Source organism: Oncorhynchus keta, chromosome 34, assembly GCF_023373465.1.
Source record: "Oncorhynchus keta strain PuntledgeMale-10-30-2019 chromosome 34, Oket_V2, whole genome shotgun sequence".
Lineage (NCBI taxonomy): Eukaryota > Metazoa > Chordata > Actinopteri > Salmoniformes > Salmonidae > Oncorhynchus > Oncorhynchus keta.
This window is the reverse complement of record NC_068454.1, coordinates 72925893-72950426: the sequence shown is the minus strand read 5'-3', so window position 1 is coordinate 72950426 and position 24534 is coordinate 72925893. Positions and strand designations below refer to the sequence as shown.

Sequence of the window (24534 nt, the reverse complement as noted above, 5' to 3'; positions counted from 1 at the left end):
GGAAGGCCCTTTCCTGTTTCAGCATAACAATACCCCCGTGCATAAAGCATGGTCCATACAGAAATGGTTTGTCGAGGTCGGTGTGGAAGAACAAAGAATGTCCGGCACAGAGCCCTGACCTCAACCACTTCAAACACCTTTGGGATGATTTGGAAGCCAGGCCTAATCCCCAACATCAGTGCCCAATTTAACTAATGCTCTTGTGGCTGAAAGGAAAAAAGTCCCTGCAGCAATGTTTCAACATCTAGTGGAAAGCCTTCCCAGATGAGTGGAGGCTGTTATAGCAGGAAAGGGGGGACCAGCTCCAAAATAATGTCCATGATTTTGGAATGAGATGTTGGACGAGCAGGTGTCCACATACTTTTGTAGTATATGTTCTACTTTTCTAAATGTTTTCCTGTCCGCCATCTTACCCCCACCTCATGACCACTCCATAAGCTATTATTTTACCACTCTGTCTTTTAGACTCGTACACTGTGGCTGGGCTGACCACTATTCTTGTGATACATTGTTGCCAAAATATCAGTTATAGCCTTGACCCTACTGAAGCAGAAATGTAGCTAGGTTGACTGAAGTTATAAAAACAGGCTACCTTGAAGGACACCATCATATTTTGCCTGTAACAAGTTGAACTTCTACAAATGTGAAAGGATTAAAGAGTTGATAATGTCAAACTAAATTCAGTTATGATTAAGGCGTTGATGATGTGGTGGTGGTGATGATGATGATGATCATCATCATGAAAACATTTACTGTTCTAAAGCTGCAAATGCATGAAGTTCAATTGGCCTAGAAATGGTTGGAAAAAAAGGTTTAACCCCAGTTGAAATTAGAGGGGGAATCAAAATGTTAATTGCTTCCTCCATCATTGATATAATGCCATTGGACAGGTCAAAGCAATACAGTATGAATTGATATACAATCTGTAAATTAAAAAACATGTCAGGGATAATCCTAAATAGATAGGGAGGGATTTTTGACACAAAGCGGGGGATTTATTTTCAAAATTACATTTCCATTTAATCTAACTGTGACAGAGCTTTGCTGCCACCATGTGGCAGAGACGGTCATGCCTTCAGGAGATTTCTGGAAAATAGTAATGAACAAGTAGTCATCTATTCAACCATTTAATAACATCATACATACATAAAAATGTATACAAATACAAACATATACATCAAAGTATTAAGGAAAAACAAGATTCCTTCAATAATAAACTATACAAGTTTAAACCACAGATAATAGTCACCTTGTTAAATATTAGCCTTTTTTTTTACAAAAACAAGCATGTACAAAAAGTGGCTTTGAACGGAAAGACTTACATTTATATATTCAGCTTGAACAATGACATGTGTGTATCATACAAATTATTCTGATCTTATCCAGTATTCTCTATTAACAGTCTACCCCACTTTCAACATTCTCATTAGTAACTGTATTGCTCATACAAAAACAGTGCTGAAATGTGTCCACAGTACCCATAATTTTCTGAGTCACAAAAGATTATTGAAATCAAACTTTTTGATTTGAATTCAGTCCTGGAGATGTACCTTGTTAAAACTGAGTACATGCTCAGCGTTCAAATTCTTAAATCCTGCCTTAAACTTTCCCTTAAACTAAGTGTCGAGCTGTTTGAAAACATTATTGAATTACCTTGATGACAAGGTCCTTCTAATGTTTGTATTTTCTTTGCTTTAAAGGATGTCAATCATGTTATCGTAAAGCCAAAGTCAAATTTCCAGATTATGTGGTCAATAACGTTTTTCTCATTATAATATAAGACCCTATACCTCAGCATCAGAATAGGACTTCTCCTTGCTACGGCTTGTGAGTCCAGAGTTTGTGTAGGTGTGGTTGGACTTTGACACTTCCTCGGTGAAGGCACTCTCCAGAACCGTCAGAATGGACTTGCGCAGCTTCTCCTTGAAGTCCTGGCCCATGAACACGTACAGCAGGGGGTTCAGACAGCTGTTAAGGAAGGCCAGGCTGGTGGCTATAGGGACCCCGATGGTGGTGACGTGGTCTAACGTGTAGCTGAACTCAGCGGCCGCGTTGTTCACCATCTCGATCAGGGCCATGATGTGGTAGGGGGCCCAGCACAGGAAGAAAGCTGTGATGACTGCGGCGATGATCTTAAATGGCCGCCCGGAGTGGCTGGCCAGGTTGCGGTTCCTCTTGAGCCGGTGGATGATGATGGCATAGCAAGTGACGATGATGGCGAAGGGCACCACGAAGCCAAGCAGGAAGCGGGTTACGATCATGGCCTGATGGCGGAACACTCGCAGCTCTGCCACCTCCTTTGTGTCATAGTCATCGGAGAAAGCAAAGTTGTTGAAGCAGTTGAGGATTTCTTCGTTCTTGTAGGACGCCCCGATGTCCCGGAAGACAAAGTAGGGGGAGCTGAGGACCAGGGCCCACAGCCAGACACCCAGACTGATACAGGATGCCTTGCGTATGTTCCGATGGTTCTGGGCCCAGACAGGGCGCACCACGGACACACACCTGTCCATGCTGATGACCACCAGGATGTAGACGCTGGCGAACATGTTGAGGAAGCTGATCGTGGAGTTGAGCTTGCACATGAACTTGCCGAAGGGCCAGTGAAAGTCCATGGCTGTGTAGGTCACGCTCAGAGGCAGGAACGCTGTGAAAAGGAAGTCGGCCACAGCCAGGTTGAGGAACCACACCGTGTTGACCGTCTTCTTCATCTTAAATCCCGTCACCCAGATGACAAGTCCATTTCCCAGAACCCCCAGCACGAAGGCCAGGCAGTAAACGATGAGGGACATGAAGTTGAGGGACTGCCGGAGCTCTGCATGCTCGTCAGGGTAGTCCTCATAGTCATCTGTCGAGTTGCCTGGCGATGAGTCGTTGTGAGACAGCTCTGTCCAGATCTCAGGATACAAAGGAGTTGTGGTTAAGGCCATCATTGTGTTTGAGAACCTGAGAGGGTAAAGAAAAAAATGTTTAATTTTCAGAGAAGATCACAGTTTGATAATATGCAGTAAATTAATTATGTGCAAAGTTGTCTAATCTGCATAAACCATTTAATATTTTCATATTTAGTATGTTGTTCCATTCTTAGGATAAATGACCTTCACCACTCTTCAGGCATGCTGCCTTGCTGTTCTTATTTACATCCCCTAGAGTTCACTGACACACTTCAAATGTGCTGAGAATCATGAATTTAGCAACAAACGTGTTAATTAAGGTATATCTCCTTAACTTGCTCTCACAAGCCACAAAGATAGAACATTTTGGAAACCCCAAGATCATTATAAAACTGGAGAATGTGCACTCTATAATTGTTTTTTTGGGGGGAGTAATTAAGGAAAAGGATTTGTTCAGAGTTTCACAGTACTGTTGCCTATCTATGGAATATAACTATGGAATGAGGAAGGAAGGTTTTTCATATAGAATGAAAAAGAAAATGTAATTCAGTTGATATTTCTCATCTGGTTGGATAATTAGTAATATGCCTATAAAATGCACTGCTTAAGTTACCTATTTATCATGTACGAGTCATTTATTGATTTAGTATTGCTTATTAAAATTTGTTAGGAATTATGGATTCATTCAGTTATTTTTATTACAAATTATTAATAAGTTAATGTTACCCTCAACTGGTATATCATGACCATAAGACATAAGCTACACATACAAATTATATGAATGTAACTGTTGCTCGGGTTGGATATTTATTTGCAAAATTTTTAAAACGGATGGTACAGAATTTCTATTGTTTTATTCGTTCATCAACTGTTGACGTAGAGGCCTACAAATACCAATGTAATATGATTACTCCAATGAATGATGAAAAATGTTATAGACATACCTTGAATAACGTGTATATTCCAATCAGAACAGGCGAACGGAGTTGTCTCTTCAGCTTGAAGGACGTTGTCTGGAACGAAACCGGTACGACTACACTGATGTAGTCTGGAGCGCAGACTGTGTCGTATCTTGAAGTGTGACGTCAGTTCTTCATATGTTCAGCTGGAAGACACAGTTGTATCAGGCACTTCACATGAGATGCATTTCATTGGAAAATATCCACATTCTGTGCAAGAAACACACAATTCAACACGTAACAAATATACATTTTTAAACAATGTTTGTTGGCTAAGTGTTTGTGTGTAGTACAACGCATTGCTTACCCACAATGACAACATTAATTGAAATGTTATGACACAGACATTAAGCTATATAGCCTAACTACACAGTTCTCAAAATTAGAATAATTCTGAATCAATGGAATTGCCTCCTAGCAGCGACAGTAGTGTCTACGTTTAAAAACCGTGCGTATCATTTTGTCATTATGGAGAAGACTAGTGACGCTATACGACAGTCATCGCCGCCACAATTTGTATGACATTCATGATGACTCGTCAACGTTGATAGGATGCCGCGTTCACATGCTATTCGGAACCAGGGAACTGGGAAAAGTCTGATTCGTTGAACACTGCACGTGTATAACTACAACTGTATAGCAAGTCGTACGTTTCAGTCCTAGTTCCGAATAGCACATGAATGCAGCGCAAAAGCAAGGAACATCTGTTTTTCCCTGTGGTGGAGGAGAGGTAGCAAAATGTGATTTGGAATCTGTAACCAGAGGAAGTTCTGCTATTTCCTTTGAGGGTAAAAATGGTCTTTATATAGCTAAGTGACTATGCTGCAATATTTCCTCATTAACTACAATCTATCCACTTATTATGGTTGAAAGCCAAATCAGTGTTTGTATGGGTACATTGAAACTTGAATAGCCTATTGGGAGTATCCATAGATTTGTTGGTGATTTTAAGCATAGTTTGTAGAGATGTTTTAGGTTGCAATTAGTCCTATCAACAATACAGTGCCTTGCGAAAGTATTCGGCCCCCTTGAACTTTGCAACCTTTTGATACATTTCAGGCTTCAAACATAAAGATATAAAACTGTATTTTTTTGTGAAGAATCAACAACAAGTGGGACACAATCATGAAGTGGAACGACATTTATTGGATATTTCAAACTTTTTTAACAAATCGAAAACTGCAAAATTGGGCGTGCAAAATTATTCAGCCCCCTTAAGTTAATACTTTTTAGCGCCACCTTTTGCTGCGATTACAGCTGTAAGTCGCTTGGGGTATGTCTCTATCAGTTTTGCACATCGAGAGACTGAATTTTTTCCCATTCCTCCTTGCAAAACAGCTCGAGCTCAGTGAGGTTGAATGGAGAGCATTTGTGAACAGCAGTTTTCAGTTCTTTCCACAGATTCTCGATTGGATTCAGGTCTGGACTTTGACTTGGCCATTCTAACACCTGGATATGTTTATTTTTGAACCATTCCATTGTAGATTTTGCTTTATGTTTTGGATCATTGTCTTGTTGGAAGACAAATCTCCGTCCCAGTCTCAGGTCTTTTGCAGACTCCATCAGGTTTTCTTCCAGAATGGTCCTGTATTTGGCTCCATCCATCTTCCCATCAATTTTAACCATCTTCCCTGTCCCTGCTGAAGAAAAGCAGGCCCAAACCATGATGCTGCCACCACCATGTTTGACAGTGGGGATGGTGTGTTCAGGGTGATGAGCTGTGTTGCTTTTACGCCAAACATAACGTTTTGCATTGTTGCCAAAAAGTTCAATTTTGGTTTCATTTGACCAGAGCACCTTCTTCCACATGTTTGGTGTGTCTCCCAGGTGGCTTGTGGCAAACTTTAAATGACACTTTTTATGGATATCTTTAAGAAATGGCTTTCTTCTTGCCACTCTTCCATAAAGGCCAGATTTGTGCAATATACGACTGATTGTTGTCCTATGGACAGAGTCTTCCACCTCAGCTGTAGATCTCTGCAGTTCATCCAGAGTGATCATGGGCCTCTTGGCTGCATCTCTGATCAGTCTTCTCCTTGTATGAGCTGAAAGTTTAGAGGGACGGCCAGGTCTTGGTAGATTTGCAGTGGTCTGATACTCATTCCATTTCAATATTATCGTTTGCACAGTGCTCCTTGGGATGTTTAAAGCTTGGGAAATCTTTTTGTATCCAAATCCGGCTTTAAACTTCTTCACAACAGTATCTCGGACCTGCCTGGTGTGTTCCTTGTTCTTCATGATGCTCTCTGCACTTTTAACGGACCTCTGAGACTATCACAGTGCAGGTGCATTTATACGGAGACTTGCTTACACACAGGTGGATTGTATTTATCATCATTAGTCATTTAGGTCAACATTGGATCATTCAGAGTTCCTCACTGAACTTCTGGAGAGAGTTTGCTGCACTGAAAGTAAAGGGGCTGAATAATTTTGCACGCCCAATTTTTCAGTTTGATTTGTTAAAAAGTTTAAAAAAGAAATATCCAATAAATGTCGTTCCACTGCATGATTGTGTCCCACTTGTTGTTGATTCTTCACAAAAAAATACAGTTTTATATCTTTATGTTTGAAGCCTGAAATGTGGCAAAAGGTCGCAAAGTTCAAGGGGGCCGAATACTTTCGCAAGGCACTGTATATACTGAGTATACCAAACATTAGGAACACCTTCCTAATATTGAGTTGCATAAATTGTCGGGGCATGGACACTACAAGGTGTTGAAAGCGTTCCACAGGGATGCTGGCCCATGTTGACTCCAATGCTTCCCACAGTTGTCAAGGTGGCTGGATGTCCTTTGGGTGGTGGACCATTCTTGATACACAGGAAACTGTTGAATGTGAAAACCCTAAAGCTAACTCTCTCCTCTGCTCTCATCCTTCTAGACCTATCGGCTGCTTTCGATACTGTGAACCATCAGATCCTCCTCTCCACCCTCTCCCAGTTGGGCATCTCCGGCGCGGCCCACGCTTGGATTGCGTCCTACCTGACAGGTCGCTCCTACCAGGTGGCGTGGCGAGAATCTGTCTCCTCACCACGCGCTCTCACCACTGGTGTCCCCCAGGGCTCTGTTCTAGGCCCTCTCCTATTCTCGCTATACACCAAGTCACTTGGCTCTGTCATAACCTCACATGGTCTCTCCTATCATTGCTATGCAGACGACACACAATTAATCTTCTCCTTTCCTCCTTCTGATGACCAGGTGGTGAATCGCATCTCTGCATGTCTGGCAGACATATCAGTGTGGATGACGGATCACCACCTCAAGCTGAACCTCGGCAAGACGGAGCTGCTCTTCCTCCCGGGGAAGGACTGCCCGTTCCATGATCTCGCCATCACGGTTGACAACTCCATTGTGTCCTCCTCCCAGAGCGCTAAGAACCTTGGCGTGATCCTGGACAACACCCTGTCGTTCTCAACTAACATCAAGGCGGTGGCCCGTTCCTGTAGGTTCATGCTCTACAACATCCGCAGAGTACGACCCTGCCTCACACAGGAAGCGGCGCAGGTCCTAATCCAGGCACTTGTCATCTCCCGTCTGGATTACTGCAACTCGCTGTTGGCTGGGCTCCCTGCCTGTGCCATTAAACCCTACAACTCATCCAGAACGCCGCAGCCCGTCTGGTGTTCAACCTTCCCAAGTTCTCTCACGTCACCCCGCTCCTCCGCTCTCTCCACTGGCTTCCAGTTGAAGCTCGCATCCGCTACAAGACCATGGTGCTTGCCTACGGAGCTGTGAGGGGAACGGCACCTCAGTACCTCCAGGCTCTGATCAGGCCCTACACCCAAACAAGGGCACTGCGTTCATCCACCTCTGGCCTGCTCGCCTCCCTACCACTGAGGAAGTACAGTTCCCGCTCAGCCCAGTCAAAACTGTTCTGCTCTGGCTCCCCAATGGTGGAACACACTCCCTCACGACGCCAGGACAGCGGAGTCAATCGCCACCTTCCGGAGACACCTGAAACCCCACCTCTTTAAGGAATACCTAGGATAGGATAAAGTAATCCTTCTCACCCCCTTAAAAGATTTAGATGCACTATTGTAAAGTGGCTGTTCCACTGGATGTCATAAGGTGAATGCACCAATTTGTAAGTCGCTCTGGATAAGAGCGTCTGCTAAATGACTTAAATGTAAATGTAAATGTAAAACCCAATAGCGTTGTAGTTCTTGACACAAACCAGTGTGCCTGGCACCTACTACCATACCCCATTCAAAAGCACTTCAATATTTTGTCTTGCCCATTCATCCTCTGAGTGGCACACATACACAGTCCATGTCTCAAGGCTTAAAATACGTTTTTTTTGTTGTTTTTACCTGTCTCCTTCCCTTCATCTACACTGATTGAAGTGGATTTAACAAGTGGCATCAATAAGGGATCATAGCTTTTACCTGAATTCACCTGGTCAGTCTATGTCATGGAAAGAGCAGGTGTTCTTAATATTTTGTATACTCAGTGTAGCTCTATGTGAGTGAATTAGCCTATGTTCTGTTGCTGCCTGGCCAGGTGTCCAGGAATAATGTCATGCATCTTGATGCATAAGCCTGTTACCATTTATGTGGTTTTGTATGGCAATGACAACAGTATTTAGAATAGATGGCTAAAGCCCTACAGACCTTGAGCCAGACTACCTATAAAGGCCACCAACTTCTAAACCCATCCCTGAAAAGGGTGGCTGTGGCCTGCATGACTGTAATGGGTTTCGCTCTTTGTAGGGTGAGCTCATGTTTGCTTGAGGTTCAGTGTAATAACTCTGTGTTGACTGTTTGAATCAACATCTGGACATATACATGTGTTTATGTCCCTCTCTGCACTGCCGAGCATGTGACAAGCAACTCACAGCATCTGTCAGTAATTTGGTGTGCTCACCACAGCTCTCTCAAATGGCAGGTTACTCCCTCCATTGCTGTGTCCACTGAGTCCTGAGCTGGACATTATGAGCATAATGTTGCTTCTGCATTTTAGAAATAAAACCATAAGCTCTGGTGACACAGACAGCCTGTTGTCTGGATCCATCACAACATGGCCATACTTTATGTAGTTTGTGTTTTTAATGTGTATATTTGCTAAATATATAGTGCTACATTCAGGCACAATTACCGGTACCGAGAAACTCTCGTATCAAGTTGACCCCAGTCTCAGCAACTGTCAAGGGCCTGTTTAACTGTTTTACATACACGTAGAATCTATTGTGTCACATACAATAATACGGATGTGTGATATAAAATATAATGGGACTAAGAGTTTATGTAAACAACACCTCTTTTATCGTTACTTGGATTTTAAACATCCAGACTTACGTACGTCATACACAGCTTATTTTATCTCCGTTGCTTGGTGAGATGAGTGAATTACACAAGTGCACTGAAAGCTACATTTGAATATCAAGTTACAATAAAAAAAAATATATATTTTATGACCTTGTCTGCCCTGTGAGATAAAATGCGTCATTTTGTCATTCACCTTTTCCTGATGAGTGTGGACTTTGTGGTGTTTTATAACGTTTGCAGAATATTGCTTCCGCTGAACTTTTGACACTTTCTTTAGCAGTTTTGCATAAAGGATGTCTGCTCTTAAATGTACAAAAGTGACCTACCAGCAGCCATTCATTGACAGGAACCTTCATGAACTACTACTTCTATGGTCAAATTTGATGTTTTCGTTGACCATCACAGCATATTACACTCACTTACATCCTGAAGAAAGATGGTGCCGTATTGGATGGCAGCTGTTTTGCAACCTCCGACCCAACTTAGCTTTTTGTGATTATTTTGTTGTTTATTTTTACTTTATTTTCAATAAATGTATCCTCTATTACTTCTTACAACCGACAATAACTTTTGAACATCAGATCGACAGTTACTTACTGTCACGCCCTGACCTTAGATATCTCTGTTTTCTATATATTTTGGTTAGGTCAGGGTGTGACTAGGGTGGGTACTCTAGTTTTTGTATTGTCTAGGATTTTTGTATGTCTAGTAGGGTTGTTGTAGGTCTAGGGGTTTTTGTATTTCTATGTTGGCCTGATATGGTTCTCAATCAGAGACAGCTGTTTATTGTTGTCTCTGATTGGGGATCATATTTAGGTAGCCATTTCCCTTTTGTGTTTTGTGGGATCTTGTCTATGTGTAGTTGCCTGTCAGCACTCGTTTGTATAGCTTCACGGTTTGTTTTGTTATTTCGTTTTTTCGTTCAGTGTTTCATTCTTGAAATAAATAAAAATGTATGCATACCATGCTGCGCCTTGGACCGATCCTAAAAACGAACATGACACTTACCCCAATTCCGGCTTCAACTTCGACTCACCTGCCCTGGGCTCTCTCTGTAATTCCAATCCAATTTTTGAGCTACCCAAGAGGAAACGTCGGCATTGCATAGGGAAGGGGGCCGGGGGGGGATATGCTACCAACGGGACCCTCAAAACTGCAACATTCTTTGCTTTTCCAAAACATGGCTCTCGGACAAGATACCCTCCATGGCTATCCAACTCCATGGATTCTCCATTCACCGGGCGGACAGGATAGTGGAGTCTGGGAACTCCATGGATTCTCCATTCACCGGGCGGACAGGATAGTGGAGTCTGGGAACTCCATGGATTCTCCATTCACCGGGCGGACAGGATAGTGGAGTCTGGGAACTCCATGGATTCTCCATTCACCGGGCGGACAGGATAGTGGAGTCTGGGAAATTGGGTGATCTCGCTCTGGGAGGCCGACGCAAGAAAGGTCTTTAATCAGGTCAACACCCGCAAGGCCGCGAGGCCCAACGGTATTCCAAGGCGCATTCTCAGAGCATGCGCATAACAGCTGGCAGGCATATTCACGGTCATTTTCATCCTCTCCTTGTCTCAGTCTGTAATCCCCACGTGTTTTAAGATGACCACCATCATTCCTGTCTCCAAGAACTCTAAGGCTTCATGTCACAATGACTACCACCCTGTAGCACTCACTTCTGTAATCATGACGTGCTTTGAGAGGCTGGCACACATTAACTCCACCATCCCAGACACTCTAGACCCACTCCAATTTGCATACCGTCACAACAGATCCATAGATGATGCAATCTCAATTGCTCTCCACACTGCCATCACCCATCTAGATAAGAGGAATACCTATGTGAGAATGCTGTTCACTGACTACAGTACAGGGTTCAACACCATTGTCCCCTCCAAGCTTGTCACCAAGCTTGGGACTCTGGGTTAGGACACTGAGCACGCACATTTTGTTACGTTACAGCCTTATTCTAAAATTGATTAAATAAATACAAATCCTCATCAATCTACACACAATACACACAGTGCATGTCAGAGAAAAAACCAAGCCATGAGTTTGAAGGAATTGTCCATAGAGCTCTGAGACAGGGTTGTGATGAGGCACAGATCTGGGGAAGGGTACCAAAACATTTCTGCAGCATTGAAGGTCCCCAAGAACACAGTGGCATCCAGAAGAAGAGGTTTTGAACCACCAAGACTCTTCCTAGAGCTGTCCTCCCGGCCAAACTGAACAATCAGGGTAGAAGGGCCTTGGTCAGGGAGGTGACCAGGAACCCAATCGTCACTCTGACAGAGCTCCAGAGTTCCTCTGTGGAGATGGGAGAACCTTCCAGAAGGACAACCATCTCTGCACCTGATAGCATAATGTATATGTTTAAAGTAATGACTAAAGTATTCCACCCTGAAACTGTAGAACTGTGTGACGTGCTAGAATCATAAAACTATAATCTGATGATGTGTGTAGTTTTAGTCAGAATTAGAACCAGGACATTTTGATCCTTTTTTATCTATGTAAGCAGGGTGCAAGTGTGAAACAAATGATAAGAGGAGCAATTGACAGACAACTTGTGCAACTGTGAAACCAATAACAGGACATTCTGTCCCCACCTGTGGAATGGAGAAACTGTTAGGCTTGCAGAAAATTATGAAACATGTTGCAGAATATGATTAGCAATGTATGTGTACAGTGAAACAATACAGCCCATCTAAAGCGGGGTGGAGTTCTCGACTGATGTGTGTGTATAAAAGATGGGCTCTGAACTTGAGATGGCAGAGCTCTCTGAATAAAGAACTGACCAATTGTAAGCTGAGACTGTCTGTTTCTTTGAACTGGAGACTTACAACCTTCAGGATACAGACAGAGGTATTTAAAGCAGTTGAATTCAACCATTGGGATTGAAATTCTCTTGACAGCACCATTCCACCAATCAGGCCGTTATGGTAGTGGCCAGACGGAAGCCACTTCTCAGTAAAAGGCACTTGACAGCCTAGTTGGAGTTTGCCAAAGGGTACCTAAAGGACTCTTAGACCATAAGATTCTCTGGTCTGATGAAACCAAGATTGAACTCTTTGGCTTAAATGCCAAGCGTCACGTCTGGAGGAAACCTGGCACCATCCCTACGGTGAAGCATGGTGGTGGCAGCATCATGCTGTGGGGATGTTTTTCAGTGGCAGGGACTGAGAGACTAGTCAGGATCGAGTGAAATATTAACTTTTTAAAATTTTACCCACTTTTCTCCCCAATTTCGTGGTATCTAATTGTTAGTAGTTACTATCTTGTCTCATCGCTACAACTCCTGTACGGGCTCGGGAGAGACGAAGGTCGAAAGCCATTTGTCCTCCGAAATACAACCCGACCAAGCCGCACTGCTTCTTAACACAGCGCGCATCCAACCCGGAAGCCAGCCGTGTGGCTGTGTGTCAGAGGAAACATCGTGCACCTGGCTACCTGGTTAGCGTGCACTGTGTCCGGCCCGCCACAGGAGTCGCTAGTGCGCGAAGAGACAAGGATATCCCTACCGGCCAAACCCTCCGTAACTCGGCCGACGCTAGGCCAATTGTGCTTCGCCCCATGGACCTCCGGGCGCAGCCGGCTGCGACAGAGCCTGGGCTCGAACCCAGAGTCTCTGGTGGCACAGATGGCACTACGGTGGCACTGCGCCACCCTGGAGGCTCCTATAGAGAGATCTTTGATGAAAACCTGCACCAGAGCGCTCAGGACCTCAGACTGGGACGAAGGTTCACCTTTCAAGAGGACAACATCCCTAAGAACACACCCAAGACAATACAGGAGTGAATGAAATCTCTGAATCTCCTTGAGTGACCCAACCAGAGCCCGGACTTGAACCTGATCAAATATCTCTGGAGAGACCGGAAAATAGCTGTGCATCGAATCTCCCCATCCGACCTGACAGAGTTTGAGAGGATCTGCAGTAAAGAATGTGAGAAACTCCCCAAATACAGGTGTACCAAGCTTGTAGCATCATACCCAGGAAGACTCGAGGCTGTGATCACAGCCAAAGGTGCTTCAACAAAGTACTGAGTAAAGAGTCTGAATACTTATGTAAATGTGACATTTCAGTTTTTAACATTTTGTTTTAAATACATTTGCAAACATTTCTGAAAACCTGTTTTTGCTTTTTCATTATGGGGTATTGTGATGTGGATTGATGAGGGCAAAAAAATTATTTCATCAATTTTAAAATAAGGCTGTAACGTAACAAGTGTGGAAAAAGTCAAGGGATTTGAATACTTTCTGAATCCGCTGTACATTTATACTGACTCTACACACACGCACACCCACTCACATACAAGCTGCTGCTACTCTGTTTATCTTATATCCTGTTGCCTAGTCACCTTACTCATATACATACCTCCATCATTCCAGTGTCCCTGCACAACAGCATGGTATTGGAACTGACCCTGTATATAGTATGCTTATTTTCTTACTTATTGTGTTCTTCATATTTCTTCTTATTTATTGTGTTCTTTCTAGTATTAAATTGTTATTGATTATTGCATTGTTGGGTTTTGAGTTTGCAAGAAAGGCATGAACGTGAAACTTGATTAATGTTAATATTTAAGCCTTTACACCTGACTAGCCATTTATAGGTTTGAACATTACACTGCAGAACAGCAACATTTGTATTTTATTTATATTTCACCTTTATTTAACCAGGTAGGCTAGTTGAGAACACCTTTATTTAACCAGGTAGGCTAGTTGAGAACACCTTTATTTAACCAGGTAGGCTAGTTGAGAACACCTTTATTTAACCAGGTAGGCTAGTTGAGAACACCTTTATTTAACCAGGTAGGCTAGTTGAGAACACCTTTATTTAACCAGGTAGGCTAGTTGAGAACAACTTTATTTAACCAGGTAGGCTAGTTGAGAACACCTTTATTTAACCAGGTAGGCTAGTTGAGAACAACTTTATTTAACCAGGTAGGCTAGTTGAGAACACCTTTATTTAACCAGGTAGGCTAGTTGAGAACAACTTTATTTAACCAGGTAGGCTAGTTGAGAACACCTTTATTTAACCAGGTAGGCTAGTTGAGAACACCTTTATTTAACCAGGTAGGCTAGTTGAGAACACCTTTATTTAACCAGGTAGGCTAGTTGAGAACAAGTTCTCATTTGCAACTGTGACCTGGCCAAGATAAAGCAAAGCAGTTCGACACATACAACAACACAGAGTTACACATGGAATTGTCACGCCCTGGTCGAAGTATTTTGTGTTTATCTTCATTTATTTGGTCAGGCCAGGGTGTGACATGGGTTTTTGTATGTGGTGTGGAATTAGTGGGATTGTAGCTTAGTGGGGTGTTCTAGGTAAGTCTATGGCTGTCTGAAGTGGTTCTCAATCAGAGGCAGGTGTTTATCGTTGTCTCTGATTGGGAACCATATTTAGGCAGCCATATTCTTTGGTTGTGTTGTGGGTGATTGTCCTTAGTGTTTTGATGTCCTTATTCTATGTTAGTTTGCACCAGTACAGGCTGTTTTGGTTTTCATTACGTTTATTGTTTTGTTGAGTTTGTGTTTTGATTCGTGTTACGTTGTTTTATTAAACATGGATCGCAATATACACGCTGCAGTTTGGTCCAACTCTCCTTCACCATTAGAAAACCGTTACAGGAATAAACAAACATACAATCAATAATACATTAGAAAGAATCAAAAACAGCATGTGCAAATGAGGTAGGGTAAGAGAGGTAAGGCAATAAATAGGCCATGGTCGCGAAGTAATTACAATATAGCAATTGGAATGATAGAATCTGCAGAAGATGAATGTGCAAGTAGAGATACTGGGGTTTAAAGGAGCAAGATAAATAAATAAATACAGTATGGGGATGAGGTAGATTGGATGGGCTATTTACAGATGAGCTATGTACAGGTGCAGTGATCTGTGAGCTGCTCTGACAGCTGGTGCTTAAAGCTAGTGAGGGAGGTAAGAGTCTCCAGCTTTAGTGATTTTTGCAGTTTGTTTCAGTCATTGGCAGCAGGAAACTGGAAGGAGAGGTGGCCAAAGGAAGATTTGGCTTTGGGGGTGACCAGTGAGATATACCTGCGTGCTACGGGTGGGTGCTGCTATGGTGACCAGTGAGCTGAGATAAGGCGGTGCTTTACCTAGCAGAGACTTGTAGATGACCTGTAGCCAGTGGGTTTGGTGATGAGTATGAAGCGAGAGACAGCCAACGAGGCGACAGGGTAGTCTAGTGGTTAGAGCGTTGTATTAGAAACCAGAAGATTGCAAGTTCAAATCCCCGAGCTGACAAGGTACAAATCTGTCGTTCTTTCTGAACAGGCAGTTAACCCACTGCTCCTTGGCCGTCATGGAAAATAAGATTTTGTTTTTAACTGACTAGCCTAGTTAAATGAAGGTAAAATAAAAAAATTAATAAATACAGGTTGCAGTGTATATAAAACGGATGGTACTGAGATATACTGCATCCAATTTGTTGAGTAGAGTGTTGGAGGCTATTTTGTAAATGACATTGCCGAAGTCGAGGATCAGTAGGATGGTCAGTTTTACGAGGGTATGTTTGGCAGCATGAGTGAAGGATGCTTTGTTGCGAAATTAGTTTTGGATTGGAGATGTTTAATGTGAGTCGGGAAGGAGAGTTTACAGTCTAACCAGACATCTAGATATTTGTAGTTGTCCACATATTCTAAGTCAGAGCCATCCAGAATAGTGATGCTGGACGGGCGGGCAGGTGCGGGCAGCTATCGGCTGAAGAGCATGCATTTAGTTTTACTTGCATTTAAGAGCAGTTGGAGGCCACGGTTGGAGAGTTGTATGGCATTGAAGCTCTTCTGGAGGTTAGTTAACACAGTGTCCAACGAAGGGCCAGAGGTATACAGGGTGTCATCTGCGTAGAGGTGGATCAAAGAATCACCAGCAGCAAGAGCCGCATCATTGATGTATTCAGAGAAGAGAGTCGGCCCGAGAATTGAACCCTGTGGCACCCCCATAGAGACTGCCAGAGGTCCCAACAACAGGCCCTCCGATTTGACACACTGAACTCTATCAGAGAAGTAGTTGGTGAACCAGGCGAGGCAATCATTTGAGAAACCAAGACTGTTGAGTCTGCAAATAAGAATGTTGTGATTGACAGAGTCGAAAGCCTTAGCCAGGTCGATGAATACGGCTGCACAGTAATGTCTGTTATGATATCGTTTAGGACCTTGAGCGTGTCTGAGGTGCACCCATGACCAGCTCTGAAACCAGATTGCATAGTGGAGAAGGTACGGTGGGATTCGAAATGGTCGGTAATCTGTTTGTTAACTTGCCTTTCAAAGACCTTAGAAAGGCAGGGTAGAATAGCAGTTTGGGTCTAGAGTGTCTTCCCCTTTGAAGAGGGGGATGACCACGGCAGCTTTCCAATTTATGGGAATCTCAGACGATACGAAAGGGAGGTTGAACAGGCTAGTAATAGGGGTTGCAACAATTTCGGCAGATAATTTTAGAAAGAGAGGGTCCAGATTGTCTAGCCCGGTTGATTTTTAGGGGTCCAGATTTTGCAGCTCTTTCAGAACATCAGCTATCTGGATGTGGGTGAAGGAGAAGTGGAGGAGGTTTGGGAGAGTTGCTGTGGGGAGCGCAGGGCTGTTGCCTGGGGTAGGGGTGGCCAGGTGGAAAGCATGTCCGGCCGTAGGAAAATGCTTATTGAAATTCTCAATTATAGTGAATTTATCGGTAAATCAAAGGTCATTTCCTCATTGAGAATTAAGGCTAACCTTGACATGAACCCTAACTATTTGCATGTGCATTATTTCTGAGGAAAGACACAATTCTTTGACCTAAAGTATGCTGACATACTGTAGATAAGATGAGTTAAAATAAGAAATACTTTATTAATCCCAGAGGGAAAACTGAGACATGTCCACTGTGTTCATCCAATCTGTATGGATATCTTGTATAAATATATCTATTTGTGCTGGTCAAAAGGGTTAAATTCAGCTGGTCATTCTCTAAATATTATGAGCTCTCGCTTTCACAACCGCTTAGAATGATGAGACAGAAACCAAATGTTTTTTGTCTTAAAACATCTGAAATGGGTTGAATCACACTTAAGATTTATCAGTGCACACATCCATAGACCCACCCACACATAACCCAGACCAGGCCAGGGAGGAGAGATCAGCCCTGAAGTACTGTGTGTAGCTTACATGTGTCCTCCTCCGCTCAACAAACCACCTGAACTAAACCGTAGGGGAGAGGAACATGGGAATATCATAATCAGTCCAAGCTGTAGACGGGGAGGAGGGTGAGTGCTGACTGCTGAGATTACAGATTCTGCCTCCGTCTCTTCTTCCCAAGGAACTGTGAGCCGAGCCCTGCCACAAACACACACAGTCCAAACGGGAGGAAGTACAGAACTTTGGATCAACATCAAATTCAGCTCGTTTCCTCCCACTTGTTCCCCCTCACCGTTCATTATACACCCACACCACACAGACAAGCATACATCTGTGGGGGAGGGCGGTTGTGAATTTTGGCCGATGCTTTGTGGACCTTTCTCCATCTCCACTGAAAGTTGTCCAAAGTGTTTAAACAAGTGCTGGCAGACATTATGATGTTGGACATAGATCATGGCCTAGAGTTCGTGAACCAGAATTAGTTTATATTGATCCTTTAAGGGGGCTGAACATTATTTAAATTTAAATTATCCTCATTAGGAAATGCAACTGAGAATGAGACTTGGGTCTTGGAGGTGTTCTTTGATGTGGGTATCTCTTATGTATGTTTGAATGTGGGAAGAGTTTGGATTTTCACTCTGCCAAAACAGTACACAGGTACAGTCTAACCTGGTTCTTGGACATTTTTCCATAGCACACATACACACTCTGACTTGGCACAACACTGCTGGGTGCTTGTTGTCATTAATTATCCAAAGCATTTGCACCCCAGAAACTTGACTGCACATTGCTTGAACGCAATCAAACCCAAAAGCTTGGAACAATCAAACTTTTTTTCCCAGGGTGAGCGGCTAGCGTTTACCCAACCCAAAACTGGATCCACAGCCAGTGAACATACCACGCAGGAACTCTGCACACTACCAAAGAGCAGATGTGAGGGGGAAGAGAATGAAGGCCCCTGGTGTGTGTGTGTGTGTGTGTGTGTGTGTGTGTGTGTGTGTGTGTGTGTGTGTGTGTGTGTGTGTGTGTGTGTGTGTGTGTGTGTGTGTGTGTGTGTGTGTGTGTGTGTGTGGTTGTGTGTGCGTGCGAGCATGCGTGTGTCTCAACCTCTGCCTTGAGTCAGAGCAACACCCCCATGTGTGTGTGTGGGAGAACTCATGTCTCTTGTATCATTGGCTTTTTTCAGTCATGCATAAATATACAGCGTCTGCACATTTTGCCACAGGAGAGATATCTGACACTGGGACATAAGCAATTCTTTCCGCTCTGCTGGGGACAGTTCAAAGAAATAAAAGGGAAATGATTCTCTGTTGATTTATCCTCAAGGAATGCACTGTTACATCTGTGCCTATCTAATCTTGAGGTGGTCCATATGTTACACTTCTGGTAGATTTATTTGTACTGATGTCCGGACCAGATGAAATACTGTATTTAAGTTATATATTTTGCCTTTAAATGAACATCTTATCTCTCTGGTTATTATTGTTGAAAGTGTTATTCTAATGGATTGTTCTCTAGTCATTCTGTGCAGCTCTGTAGCAAGCGGTTCAAAACAACTGTGTCTGGAGGGGATATTAATAACTATCCCTAAGCTATAGTTTGAGGGAAGCTTTCGCAGACCATGTTTTGCCATACTTCTTGATTCACCAACCAAACCTGTAATTAGGCCGGGCTGCACAAATTCCAACTTGGGTGTGTAAAACAACCAGTGGGAGTTTGAGGGGAATTCAGATTTTTGGGGGAGAGGTTGGGGGAGTGTGGTGAAATGTGGGGGAGGGAGGTTTGGACTGGTGTTGAGGGGTTTATTCTTCACAACAGCTGTATTGAGAGGGTGTGGCATCAACAAGAGAGAGCCAGGCTAAATTCACTGTGTTATTGCCTAGCCCAAGGGTAGTGAAAAACTAATGACATAGCTCACAGCCATGTTGTGATCCACCCTGTGTGTTCGTAGCTGTCGAGGGGGGAAAATGTGGGCTCATTGCTTTTCTACATCTCCCAAATCTGTTTGTTGAGGGAGTGAAAGCCTTATGGTGTTGCAGAGAGCTGCCAGTGCTCCCATAACGTTCCAGTTGTCTTGTCTTGAAGACAGACAGCCAATACACAGTGGGATTCTTCTGGACCTATAACCTCGAAAGTTTGTTGATCTAGTTGCGGTGCTCACTGAAAATCAGGCTGTCGTGTCACGGGTGTGGAGAGGTCAGGAATTTTGTTTTCGAGTCAAAATGACTGCCGACCTTCCCCTCACCGCACAAACCCGTAACGTTTCCCCCCCAAGTTTCACCACACAAATGTCCCTACTTCCAACCACAATGCCAGCCCCCCTGGGCAGACCTAAGGGACACAGAATGATCAAACATGGTAGAGATTGACATCATACAAGATGACGGGGACATGTGCCATACAGATCTGTGGCAGAGGACCATCTGACAGTCTGGGTTCCAGCGCATCTGGGAGAAAGGGGGAGGGATGGATGGGTAGGGAGGTTTGGAGGGGGAGGTTGGGAGGGGGAGGTTGAAACAGGAGGAGCGAGCCCCAGATGGTGAAGATGAAGAGAAGAATAAGGGTTGTTGTAACTCGTTGGACTAAAAGGGCTGTGGAAAGCAAGGAGGAAGTGAATATGTGTGTTTTGGGGAAAATGTGAGCAGCGGCGCTGGCCCACTGTCAAGGTCAATAGCCTCCTCAGGCAGCATAAGAGAGGACTGTGACATATTTCTTGCTGCTTTTCCCCTGCCTGTTGACCACATCCAGTGGGCTCTGTTTTGCGGAGCCTCAAGAAAGCGGGCATCTGGGTGACACATGGTACAGTGTGGACACCACTATGTGCACTCCCATGTCGGGTGACTAAATAAGACGTTTTACACAGATTTTCACCATTGATATCAGAAGAAGAGGAAAGTGCTCATTTCCGCTTATTGCAAAATTGTATAATGTTGCGGGTTGATGCAGGTAAAACGTGATTCACCCAACCCAACTGTTGACAGAAACATGTTGTAAATCTAAAGGCTGATAGAGCTATTTAACTGGCCCGAACAATATGCAGCTGTAGTTTTTCAGCTGTAGTTTAATTTTTGTATTTTTTTTATTCTGTAGTGACTCTTGAAAATAATCCAGTTGAGAAACCATCCATCAATGTCAACATAGTCAGAGAGGTCACAAAATACATATCAATACACACAAAGAATGAATGAGGATTTATTCTCCCAGAATTAAGATATGCGACAAACAGCAAATGAAGAGAACAACTTGCCTGTGCTGGATGGGAGTGTGTTATATTTAAACCATAAGTGCATATAATCACAGGGTTTGGCTAAATGCACCCTGTTACGTGCTGATAAACACCTTGGCACACACTGTAGTAGAAGTTTTGTCTACCTCTTACTATCCTGAAGTAATTGACTCAGGAAAGATATTTTAGATATGTTAATAATACTATTTCAGAGGCATGTAAAGTGAGCTGGACTATATTCATGCTATTGTCTGCATCATCTCCAGCAAGCTTAAACAAGATATTATTAAGGTTAGTTTGTTGTATTTTCTTCTATAATCTGTGATCATAAACCATCAACAAATAATGTGATTACATGTCAATAACATGTAATTGGATGTTCATTTGTGTTTGATCTCTGAAACGTTCAGGAGACAACCTTGTGAAATCACGCTGTGTCATGTAATGGACAAACTGTCCCTCCAAAAGAAGAACTTGTGTTTGTTCCTGTACCTCAACATGTCACGTATCTCAAATGAATGACGACTGCAGGAAGTCTAATCACTAATCCCTCCCCTGAGGGTTGAGCAACACTGTCCTGCACACCATACACTCAAGGGATGGGAAGGTACAATAAAAGCGCCATCGTCAGTAACATTATCATTCCACATACCACAGAGTCAACCCAAATGCTGTTTCATGATGAGTGTTTGATTTCATCCTGATTTGCAACGCTTTGCCGCTGAACATGATTGTTGTTGTCATGGAGATAGTATTGTAATATTGTTGTTTATTAGTCATCTCCTGCTCCAGTCACAAGATAACATAATTTGACTGCTGTAAAAAAAAATCTATATATCGCTTGTCATATTCTGTGAATAATGATATGGTTTTCCAGTATTCTATAACTCGGTAACTAGTAAGATACAGGGTAACACACTCTGCCTCTTAGTTGTAGGCCTATGGGGCATATTTTCACATTGCAGTTTGTTACTAATTTCCAACTATTCGGTGACACTTGGAATTATGTATTTTTGGAGAAGAAGAGCATAATTTTCAGCATGACATGACCACATCTATAACTACAACCACATTTTGAGTTATCTGCAGGTCTACCACTCTTGCTCAACATTCTCATGTGTGGCGTCATAGAAATGACACACTGCTATCTTTGGCTTTGAAATGACAGAGGTTTAAGGAACTAACCTATACACACTGCCTGATGTTTAGCGCAGGCAGTTTTCTATTTTATGACAGATTCATATTCAACATCAGTTGAGTTTAAATTCACAGGTTCTAACAGGACAAGGGGAAATATGTGTGAATACCCATTAGAAAACATTTTTATTGAAAGTATAATTGAAAACATACAGGACAAACACATCTTAGGAGGAAATTCCAATTGTCAAACAACGCCTGACAAGTTAATTTATTGTTCATTTGAGGACAACTTCCATTCTACTTGTAGCCTATACGCTCTTGGAATGTTTTTGCTATCTAGAATGTAAAAGGGTTATTCAGCTGTCCCCGTAAGAGAGCTCTTTGAATAACCCTTTTTTGGTTCCTGATAGAACCTTTTCTACGGAGTGGTCTACATGGAACCCAAAAGGGTTCAACCTGGAACCAAAAAGGGTTCTATCTGTGGCGACAGCTGGATAACCCTTTTGGAACCCTGTACAATGTGACAATAAGTTACATTATCACTGGGAAGCACACACATTTCATTATAATGTTGTAAATTGAAGCATATACAGTTTAGACTGTATAGAGGACTGATGCATTTCTGGTTAGAACCTAACAAATGAGTCTAACTATTACTCATGCATCAGTAAGGTAGTTACAGCTCGATATGGTTATATGCAGGCATGACTTGTCTATGTTCTCATTAGTGACTCCCAGTGAGCGGGGTGGGGGGAGTTATTTTCCCCAAGAGTGTCATTGGTACAAGTTGAGCTCCAAATTGAGATAAAGAAGGTCCTTGAAACAGGTGAGATAAGAGGAGTGAAACGAAAAAAAGAGAGAGGGGAGACACACTGATCCTGTCAGCAAAACAGACTTAAACAAGAACATGACACTTCTCATTCTTCTGGCACTGTTTGGAGGGGCAGGTAGGAGAGTAACTTGTATTTTACCTAAATTGCTGGTCGATGTTAACACCGGATTCTGATGAAAAACCTAAGACGTCATTTAATCTCAATCAGGCTATTTTTTCCCCTTTGAATTGTATTTGCCCTTGAGGGGGGCGACAAGATCGCAGCAGGGTATGAGCACAGGAAGAACTCTGTTCCCTACCAGGTGTCTCTGTACACAGGGTACAATTTCTGTGGAGGGATTCTCCTTTCTAGTGAATGGGTGCTATCTGCTGCCCACTGCTACAAATCTTAAGGGCAGACTGCAGAGTTACTATGTGCTAGTGTCACGACAGAGACAAACGCGTTGCGCATGTGTCTCTGGTGCGCAAGGTACTTGGGCGACTGTTGGAGCATGACCTGTACGTCAAGGCCGAGAAATGCGTGTTCTCCAAACAAGCCGTCTCTTTCCTGGGGTATCGCATTTCCACATCTGGGGTGGTGATGGAGTGTGACCGCATTGCTGCCATGCATAATTGGCTGACTCCGACCACGGCAAAGGAGATGCAGCGGTTTTTAGGGTGTGCCAATTACTATCGGAGGTTTATCCGGGGTTTTGGGCAGGTACCTGCTCCCATTAAAGTGGGGGCCGGTGCGTTTGCAGTGGTCGGCGGAGGCGGACAGAGCTTTTAGTCATCTGAAGGCGTTGTTTACCGACGCTCCCGTATTGGCGCACCCGGACCCCTCTTTCCCATTCATAGTGGTGGTGGACACGTCCAAGGCTGGTGTTGGAGCCGTGCTATCACAGCGCTCGGGCACGCCCCCGAAGCTTCGCCCCTGTGCTTTCTTTTCGAGGAAGCTCAGTCCGGCGGAGCGAAACTATGATGTGGGGGATCGGGAGTTGCTGGCTGTGGTAAAAGCTCTGAAGGTATGGAGACATTGGCTTGAGGGGGTGAAACACTCTCTTCTCATCTGGACTGACCACCGTAATCTGGAGTACATCTGGGCGGCGATGAGACTGAATCCTCGTCAGGCAAGGTGGGTGATGTTTTTTTTTACCAGATTTCGCTTCACTATCTCTTATAGACCAGGTTCCCGTAACGCGAAGGCCGACGCACTGTCCCATCTCTATGATACAGAGAAGCGACCCATCGATCCCACCCCCATACTTCCGCCTCTTGTCTGGTGGCATCTGTGTTGTGGGAGGTGGACGCGGACATCGAACGGGCGTCTCGGTTAGAACCTCCTCCACCTCAGTGTCCAGAGGGTCGGAGGTATGTCCCGCTTGGTGTTTGTGATAGATTGATCAGGTGGGCCTACACTCTACCCTCTTCTGGTCATAAGGGGATTGAGAGGACAGTGCGGGCTCTTAGGTGGAAATACTGGTGGCCCACCTTGGCTAAGGATGTGAGGGTTTATGTTTCCTCCTGTTCGGTGTGCGCTCAGTGTAAGGCTCCTTGACACCTGCCTAGAGGGAAGTTACAGCCCCTCCCCGTTCCACAGCGGCCTTGGTCACACCTGTCTGTAGACTTTCTTACCGATCTTCCTCCGTCACAGGGGAACACTACGATCCTGGTCGTTGTCGATCGGTTCTCTAAGTCCAGCCGTCTCCTCCCTTTGCCCGATCTCCCTATGGCCCTACAGACTGCCGAAGGCCCTGTTTACACACATCTTCCGGCACTACATGGTGCCTGAGGATATCGTGTCTGATCGGGGTCCCCAGTTCACTTCCCGGGTTTGGAAGGCGTTCATGGAGCATCTGGGGGCCTCGATCAGCCTGACCTCTGGTTTTCACCCCGAGAGTAATGGGCAGGTGGAGAGAGTGAACCAGGATGTGGGCAGGTTTCTGTGGTCGTATTGCCAGAACCGGCCTGGAGATTGGCGAGGTTCTTCCCATGGCCCGAGATGGCCCAGAATTCACTTTGCCACTCCTCCACGGACTTGTTGCCGTTTCAGTCCATGTTTGGCTATCAGCCAGTCCTGGACCCATGGCATCAGAGTCAGACCG

At 43.9% G+C, this 24534-nt stretch overlaps 1 protein-coding gene across 1 annotated transcript; it reads right to left on the bottom strand.

Annotated features, from left to right (window-relative positions):
• Positions 1-1114: 1114 nt before the first annotated feature.
• Positions 1115-4262, bottom strand: LOC118367826 (chemerin-like receptor 1). The gene is made up of 3 exons (XM_035751514.2): positions 4158-4262; positions 3836-3996; positions 1115-2943 (listed from the first exon to the last, which is right to left on the bottom strand). The coding sequence occupies exon 3, from the start codon at positions 2928-2930 to the stop codon at positions 1785-1787; it is 1146 nt and encodes a 381-aa protein (XP_035607407.1). The 5' UTR covers positions 2931-2943; positions 3836-3996; positions 4158-4262; the 3' UTR covers positions 1115-1784.
• Positions 4263-24534: the final 20272 nt, after the last annotated feature.

Excerpts from the sequence above, each read along its gene's own strand:
- LOC118367826 (XM_035751514.2), bottom strand. The coding sequence starts at position 2,930 with ATGATGGCCTTAACCACAACTCCTTTGTATCCTGAGATCTGGACAGAG.